Here is a 9,229-nt window from a genome sequence, read left to right as displayed (position 1 = left end):
CTAAGAGTTTCTTCATCTTCCTTAACAATTTTTTCCTCGATTCTTTATTTCGAATCACTCTCGCAATTCCTGATTTATTCTCACAAGGATTAAGTAACTCTAGTCAATTTCTTGCTTCGTTCGTCTTTCCACCATAGTCATATAATATTAAAAGAGAACGATTAATCATATTTCGAGTCGTCGATAACTAGAGATGTTTTCATTTGAAAATGAGAAAAAAAAAGAGAAGAAAATAAATCATTGGTTGATGGAAAGAGTGTCAACATTTGAGAAAGAAATGAAAATAGACTTGACTTTACAAAAATAAAATTTATAATGATGATTTAATGGAGTGTAATTTGATAATTTCATCCAATTTAGACACTTCCTATCCTCTATGAACAAAATTTTGGTAGGCTTCTAATAAATGAGGTAAGCATCAAATAGCCAGGACTAGAAAACGACTCACCTATCGCAATCTTTCCTAAGATTTACCATGGAAAAAAATTTAGATCGAAAAATATAAACACTGTGTTTCATGACCATCAGAATTTCTATACACTGATTAATGATTATGTTGGTTGTGGCACAATAAATCCGAAAAATTAAACACATAAACACACTAAATAAATATAATTCCACAAATCCTCTTGGTCTCATAAATTCCACCTTCACAATTCCTCAACCAAACACAACATAAGAAAAAAAATTTCTAGACAATCAACATATTTCAGTTCATTCAAATCAAAATAGTGATTATATATTCGCTTACAAGAATAACAAAAACATCAAAATACAAGATAATCAAAACCCTAATACAAATAAAGACATCAATTACATATAGATCGCGAAGAGAAAGAACAATAACATGCAAATATCCTAGTTAGCAATTCAGGATACGTGTACTAGTTCGGGACGACATACGTACGGGAATTATACGGATTCGGATAGATCGGATTCGGTCAAAAATCCGGTTAACTGTTCGTTATTCGGACAGTAGTTCGGAACGGCATACGTACGTGCATATTCGTTTTATAAATGTGAGTTCGGCACTTAAAATTAGACTTACATATATGATAAATTGATAAGTATTACGACCTTATTACGAGACTAATTTTATTTGTATATGATGTATAAGATGGAAAAAAACATTTTAGCGTGATTATTTAACAAGAAGTAAACAATTTAATCGCATAAATGTATTATAAAACGAGTTTATAGATTTTTAAATAAAAATTAACACATAAAACACTGGTTAAACAACTACCAATAGAAAATTTTAACTGAATAATTGTATTTAAATATAAAGTATATACAAAATCAAACAAAAACCAATCAACAGAACTCTGGTCAGAAAATTACCTATGGGGGAGAGAGGTTGGGCGCGAACTAGGTTCGAAGTTCTAGTTCGGAAATATCATTCGGATTCGGTCAGTTCGGATATGTTCAGGAGTCATTCGTGAGGTCCATATAATCCGGAAACTAGGTTCGAAATTCAAATAGTTGGAAAATATCATTCGGATTCGGTCAGTTTGGATACGTTGGAGAATCATTCCGGAATGATTCAGAGAAATACTAACTAGGGCAAAGATATCCAATCAACATAAGAAGTTTTAAATTAGTGATGAAAGAACTTTAGAACGGAGACCGGAACCTCTGACCTAAGTGTGAAAGCCAGGTCCTGCCAACTGGGTTAAGTTAACCCGAGTTGATCTTTAAACCTTCCAAATTCTTATTTTGAGGTCGGGGTTCAACTCCTTGCCCTAACTATTGCAAAACGCATTTGGACTGATAAAGTGAGACTCCCACTGCTGCTGATGCTCCCGGTTCTTCTTCTTCCTCCTCTTTACACATCGGGCTTCAGTAAGTCTCTCCTTCTCCCGGTTCTTCTTCTTTGTTGCAGTTCTTCTTCTTACCATTAAAACTGAACTTAGAACAGAAGGGTTTAAAGGTGTGAACTTTTTTCATGCTATCGTCATCTAAATTAGGGAATTGCATGCTTCTGAGCTTATAATTGAATTTTCTAAAATGGGGTTTCAGGAATTCTTGGATTTTCCAAAATGGGGTTTCAGAAATTCGCGGATTTTCCAAATTGGGGGTTCAGGAATTCGTGTATTTTCCAAAATGGGGTTTCAGGAATTCATGGATTTTCTAAAATGGGGTTTCAGGAGTTCTTGAATTTTCCAAAATAGGGGTTTTCGATTTCTCAATAACCATGTATTATGTTTTCTGCTTAGCAATTTAAGTAATTGTTGTATTGGGGAATGTAGGTTAGGAAGAGAAGGTCAATTTGGGATTTTTGTGAATTAGATGATGGAGAGAGGTGAGATCGAAGCAGGTGTTCGAAGATGGGTTGCTTTAATCTTGGTGAAGTATAATGACTATGATGGTGCTAAGAAAAAGCTAATTGAAGCACAAACATCTTATCCAGGAATTGAATATGTTGATGAGTTGATAAAATTATGTGACATAGCATGTACAGCTAAGTCTCAGGAGCGTGGAATTGATTGGTACTCGGTTCTCGGCACTAACAAGACAGCCAATGTGTCTGACATAGAGTTTAAGTACACGGAGCTGATGAGAACTTTGGAACCGGTTAAGAACAAATTTCCGGAAATTCAATCAGCTTTGGGGCTTATCAAAAAAGCTTATAGTGAGTTTATTTCGAGAAGGGCAGCAAGCTTGGTTCCTTGTGGTTCTGTGAATCCATTAGACGCGGTGCATTCAGAAACCATGAATATTGATAGAGGAGCTACTTCACAAAGTTCTTCTGGGACTAAGAGAATTGTCAGCGAGGATTCAGATAATAACAGTTTAATATGCAATACAGGGGAGCAGCCTTTAAAGAGGGTAAGAAGTTTGGGTGGGAATGACTGTGAAGTTATGGGTGAGACCCAATCACTTAATAAACTAATAGGAAAAGTTTGTAGCCAAGAAGCAGGGTCGGATACTGCTGAATGCAAGTGTAGATTAAATGAAATGCAGAATCCTGACCCGTTATCAATAGCTGAGAATGTTGATATGGATACGGTTGCAGCAGAATTTAGTAATGGTGCCAGCATTAAGCACCAAAATTCTGGATCTCCTCTTATAACTTCAGTGCCGAATCCGGAAATCTATACAGTGAATCAATGTGCAGTGGATGTTGCTCTTAAGGATCAAATTGTCAAGAAACTCATTACATATTCGCGGCAAAGACATCTATCACCAAAAACATGTGAAGAAAGAAAGAGTCAGGCTGATGGAAAATCAAAAGATGAAAGCACATCTTCAGAAAATATGGAAATGGACAGGTCATCAAGAGAGAACGTAGGTAAGCTAACTGCAAAAAATAGCAAAGAGAAAGTGGCAGAAGAGATTGACATTGGTGTCAGTTTGGGTGGATTTACGGGGAATGTATCTGGGTATGGAAGCAGTGTAAGTCACTCAGATGATGCAGCTAATAAGTTGGTTGACAAAGAAAAAGTGGCTGAAGAGATTGATACTGAGAGTGATTGTGTCATGTTGGGTGGGGATGATTTTGAACTGTTACCTGAGACCCAATCACTCAATACACTCACAGGAATAGTTTGTGGCCAACAAGTGCTCTCCGATACTGCTAAAAGAAATACTAGATTAAATAAAGTGGAAGGATCTTTAGGAACATCATCTGGGAGCTTAGTGAAAATCGTTCACAAGGAATGTACTCTAATATTTCATGACTTCAACAACCATACAAGGGCTGGTGTATTTGCAGTGGGTCAGTTTTTGGCTGTTTACGATCAAGAAAAAATGCCTCGACTGTATGCTCAAATTAATAGAATTGAGACTTGTTATAAGACGGAAACAAATTGCACAGAATACGCATTTTATCTTAGGTGGTTGAGGCCTGCTCCTGTTAACGCAGATGAGAGAAAATGGCATGACGCAGGTTTGCCTGTATCTTGCGGGTTATTTAAGCTGGATAGTGATAAGATAGGAAAATGTGACACTGTAATTTTCTCACATTTGGTCTCATCGTTACAAGAATATCGTGTTCTTGCGGGTTATTCGAAAGAACTGTTTGAGCTTTATCCACGAAAAGGTGAAGTATGGGCAATTTATAAAGACTGGAAACCATTAGATTGGTGCTCGGATCCTGAAACAAGAATAGGATGCAAGTTCCAGCTTGTAGAAATTCTCAGTAATTACTCGACAAGAGATGGTATTAAGGTTGCACCAGTAGTAAAGGTGGCAGGGTATAAAACCATCTTTCGATGGCATGGCCTGTGTTATCAAATTGCTGCTCGCAACTTGTTTAGGTTTTCTCATAATGTACCAGTTAGGTTTGCAGGTTACAAGAGGGATTTACTTCCAGGTCGGATACTTGATCTCGACCCATTGTCAATACCTGACGATGTTGCTGTGGATGCGGTTGCTGAAGAATTCAGTAATGGTTCCAGCATTAAGCACCAAAATTCTGGATTTCCTCGTACATCTTCAGTGCCGAATCCTGAAATCAATACAGGGAATCAATATGCAGGGTGTGTTGCTCCTAGGAATCAAAATGTCAAACAGTGCAATACAACTTCAAGGTTAAGACTTCTTTCCCCAAGATCATGTGAAGTTCATAAGAGTCAGGCTGCTGGAACATCAAAAGGTGGCAGCACATCTTTAAATGTAGTGGAAGCATCTTTAGGAAGATCATCTTGGAGCGCGGTGAAATCCACAGTTCAGAAGGAACCTACTCTAGAATTTCATGACTTCAGCAGCTATGAGAAGGCTTGTTCATTTACAGTTGGTCAGTTTTTGGCTGTTTACGATCAAGAAAAAATGCCTCGATCGTATGCTAAAATTACCAGAATAGAACATTGCTTTAAGAAGGAAACAAATAGCACAGAATACGCATTGTATGTTAGGTGGTTGAGACCTGCTCCTGTTAACCTTGATGAGAAAAAATGGCATGAGGCAGGTTTGCCTGTTTCTTGCGGGATCTTTAAGCTGAACAGTAATAAGGTACACAAGTGTGACGCCGTAGTTTTCTCACATTTGGTCTCGTTTCAAGAATATGGTATTTCAAAAGAACTGGTTGAACTTTATCCACGAGCAGGTGAAGTATGGGCACTTTATAAAGACTGGAAACCTTTTGATTGGTGCTCGAATCCTAAAACAAGAAAAGGTTGCAAGTTCCAGCTTGTAGAAATTCTCAGTGATTACTCGACAGCAGCTGGTGTTAAGGTTGGGTCATTAGCAAGGGTGGCAGGGCATAGAACTATCTTTCTAAGGAGTGGCCTCTCTTATCAAATTGCTGCTAGCAAATTGTTTGGGTTTTCTCATAATATCCCAGTTAGGTGCGCAGGTAACATGAAGGGCTTGTTTTCAGGTATGGTGCTGGATCTCGACCCATTATCAATACCTAAGGAAGTTGTTGTGGATATTGTTGCTGCAGAATTCAGTAATCGTTCTTCCAGCATTATGCACCAAAATTCTGGATCTGCTGATATAACTTCAACGCGGAATGTGATCCAACCCCAGCACTGACATGCTTTTCTTGTATATGACCTACATACAAAAAAGGTGAAAACTAGCTGTACAAAACGAAGCAGGTATAGACATTATGGTAAATGCAGTGAGTTCGTCTTTTGGATTTTGTCAAGTTGGTGTAACCCGTAAATATAGAATGGCATCCAAATACCACAACAATTTGTTTTCCAGGGCCGTCTTTTGTGTTGTAGTTCCCTTGTTTTCCGTGATACGGACGATAATTGCACTGTCAATCAAAATGTGAAAACCAGCTGTTGTTGAGAACTACGTAGTTGATGATTTTGAACCTTCACTGGCTGCAATACTGAATCTTCATACATGACTAACTTGAATCTTCATAGTGGAATACTGTTGCTACATTATCCATTTTTCACAGCTCCTCCAGCATTTTGAGTATTTTTGCCACACTCCTGACTGCTAACTCAACTTGAAAGTAGCTGAAGCTAAACAATAGGTAATGTAGCTGAAGCCAGACATATATGAAGTTCATTGTTTTGCGAAAAGACCCTCAAAGGGGTTTGGATACCATATGTACAAGTCAATCTTAGAAGTTACAAGAAACAAAAAATGTTTTACATCAAAAACTTTAGAGGGTGCATCTGCATTAATCACAGAAGTCAAAAGCAAAAACAGCTTCTTAGCAAGTTATATTTTTCAATTTTAAAAGTCATTTTGAGTTTGTGTGTCCAAACTGTCTTCCAGTGTGTTTTTATTCTTGAAGTTGAAATCCAACTTCTCAAATAGCATTAGAAACTTGTTATTAAAAATTTTTATTTCTAGAAATCATTAAAATTTTGTTTTCATCTTTATTTTTGGATTTTTCGCTTTTAAAAGTAAAATTATTATTTTTGAATATGTATGCAAACACTCTCAGAAAGAACTATGCACTGCCAAAAATAAAAGTAAAAGTAAAAGTAGAGCCACTGCGTTGCATCATTGTGAAACTTGTTTTAAGTTTAGGCTATGATATTGTAAAGATGGTGTGACACTTCATCATCTCTGGCCACATGCTCAAAGAAATGGACTTCATATTAATCTCTCATCCCTAAATTTGACATCCCATCCTTCCCAAGCTATTTTAGACCCATAAAAAGGCTCTGCATTACCACTTACAATATCATATCTAAACTCATTGCCCAAAGAATAGAACCATATCTCACTAAAATCATTTCCATATATCAATCTGCTTTTATTCCTAGAAGATAGATCTTTGACAACATTATTATAGATCATTAATTTATTCACTACTTGAGATTCAAAAAGGGGTAAGAAAGGGGAAATGGTAACATGGGAATCAAGATTGGTATGACCAAAGCCTTTAATAGAGTTTCTTGGACTTCCTAGTAACTTTAATGAAGCAAATGGGTTTTGGTGATCTATGGTGTGGAGAAATCTACCAACACATCTCTAATTTTATTTTTGTTGTTCTAATAAATGGCTCACCTGACAAATTCTTCAACCCCTATAGGAGGATCAGACAAGGTGATATCCTATCAATTTATCTTATATATGGAAGCTCTATCTATATATCTCATCGAAGCTGAAGACATGGGTCTCATTTGCGGAGTCAATATCTGCAAGAATGCCTCATCTATCAACGATTTCCTCTTTGCTGATGATTATATGGTGTTTTGAAAATCTAACAAAATTTAGCGTCAAAATATAATGGACATCCTCCAAATATTTATCAGTACTTTAGATCAGCTAATCAACTTCTGCAAATTTGTTGTCTTTTTCAGCAAAAACTCTGACCCTAATCTGACCTTCACCATTAGAAACAATATGGAATTAAATCCAAATTCTATAGCTGAATGATAAACACCTTGGTTTTCCCCTCTTCACTCATAGAAACAAAGTCATATTTTTAAATCCTAGAGTTAGAGAAACTTACACTTTTAAGTTGGAAGAATGGACACCTCAACCCTGCTGGAAGACATGACCTCATTAATTCCATCGCATACCAGCATTTATCAGATGAACTGTTTCAAGTTTTCTAAACAAACTTGTTAGGATCCAAACAATCTTCAAAGAGACTTCTTCTGGGGTAAAAGTATATTAGACAACCCAAAGGACTACTGCCAAAAGCCTGGACTGTTGTGTGTAAACCAAAAGATCCATGAGGTCTGAGTTTCCTGAATATGGAACACTCAAGTGATATAATCTCTAAGAATAGTTTGAGGCAAGAAAAAGACAAAGATTCTCTCTGGTACCAACTAATGCAAAATACCTTCTTGGTAGAAATTTTCCCAATATGGACACAAAGTCTAAGGATGTAGATTCTTGGATTTGGAAAGATATTCTGGAAGGCATCAACAACATTCAAAAGAATAACTCTTGGGGAATTGAGAATGGCAAGTACATAAAAATTTACGAGGATATATCCCTACTTTACACACTCATATTCCTAAACCTACCAAATTCCCATCAAATTTCATCATGGTTGGGAAGCTTCGTCTTCATAATGGTCACTAGAATTCTACCATCATCGAGAATTCGTTCAATCCTATCACCGCCAAGGATATCCTAGACAGGATAACTCACCCTAGCGATTAGGATCAAATCATGTGTGGTTTAACAGATTCTTGAGATTTCATAGTTAAGTCCATGTACAAAGCTAAGATGGATACACTTTACAAAAATGATGTCCAGACCAGCAACTAGCAAGCTCTGTGGAACATGGATATTGCTCAAGCCATTCAGAATTTTCTACGGAAATGTGCACATTAAATCCTTCCCACAGATGCTAAAACCACCAGTTTTCTTAAATTGCATTGACCCCATATGCAGTGAGTTTTTTTTTTTTTTTTTTGGATTTTGTCAAGTCGGTGCAACTCCATATGACGATACTGATACTGAAAACCCCTTTGCTGGGCGTGAGCGTGCTTCTAGAAAGTTGGGAATCGTCATTCCGCATAGAGATTCCTGGGTTTCATGGTAGCGGTTTATCACCGGAAGATTGTATAGACTGGTTCTCTACCGTGGAGGAAGTTCTGGAATTTAAGAGGGTTCCTGATGATCGAGTGGTTCCACTTGTGGCTACGCGCTTTCGCGGAAGGGCTGCTGTTTGGTGGCGTCAGTTGAAAGCATCTAGAATTCAGAAAGGTAAACCTCCTATTTCTTCCTGGGCAAGGCTTGAAAAGTGTATGCGTTCGGCCTTTTTGCCATTTAACTATACCAGAGAACTGTATATTCGTTTACAAAATCTTCTTCAGGGTTTTCGATCCATTGATGAATATACGAAAGAGTTCTATGATTTGGTCACTCGGTCAGGTATTACAGAAACCGATGATCAGCTTGTATCCCGCTATATAGGTGGTCTGCGTGAGACTTTCCAGGACACACTAAATATGTTTGATTATTTTTCTGTGTCTGAGGTTCACCAACGAGCTCTGCGTTTGGAAAAGCAATTATCTCGTAAGTCAATTAGAGCAGCTGTTGGCCGTCATACTATTGCTCCTTCACAGATTGCTTCCGCTCAATAGAATGTTAGTACGTCTCAGAGGCCTGGTCCTAAATGCTACCGATGTGGTGATCCTGGTCACTTGGCAAACGATTGTCGTAAGGCTGGTCGACCTGGCAAAGCTTTACTCGTAGAGACTACTGTTGCTGATGATGTCTTTGCGGATGCGGAGGAGACATCAACTGAGTTCGATGAAGTATTTCTGCCAGGGGACCAAGGTGACTGCTTGATGATTTCTCGACCATCATTCCTGACGCCGAAGGTCGACGCTGACGAGTCATGGCTCAG

At 37.7% G+C, this 9,229-nt stretch overlaps 1 protein-coding gene across 1 annotated transcript; it reads left to right on the top strand.

Moving 5' to 3' along the window:
- The first annotated feature begins 1,732 nt into the window (after nucleotides 1-1,732).
- LOC113294537 lies at nucleotides 1,733-5,789 on the top strand. Its single transcript, XM_026542930.1, has 2 exons — nucleotides 1,733-1,842; nucleotides 2,250-5,789. The coding sequence occupies exon 2, from the start codon at nucleotides 2,290-2,292 to the stop codon at nucleotides 5,476-5,478; it is 3,189 nt and encodes a 1,062-aa protein (XP_026398715.1). The 5' UTR covers nucleotides 1,733-1,842; nucleotides 2,250-2,289; the 3' UTR covers nucleotides 5,479-5,789.
- The last annotated feature ends 3,440 nt before the right edge of the window (nucleotides 5,790-9,229 follow it).

The sequence above is a fragment of the Papaver somniferum genome, chromosome 7 (genome assembly GCF_003573695.1).
Source record: "Papaver somniferum cultivar HN1 chromosome 7, ASM357369v1, whole genome shotgun sequence".
Classification (NCBI taxonomy): domain Eukaryota; kingdom Viridiplantae; phylum Streptophyta; class Magnoliopsida; order Ranunculales; family Papaveraceae; genus Papaver; species Papaver somniferum.
Note: the sequence above shows the minus strand (reverse complement) of the source record. Positions and strands in the feature narration are given on the sequence as shown.

Bases quoted from the DNA above. Each gene is read 5' to 3' on its own strand.
- LOC113294537 (XM_026542930.1), top strand. From the start codon at position 2,290: ATGATGGAGAGAGGTGAGATCGAAGCAGGTGTTCGAAGATGGGTTGCT.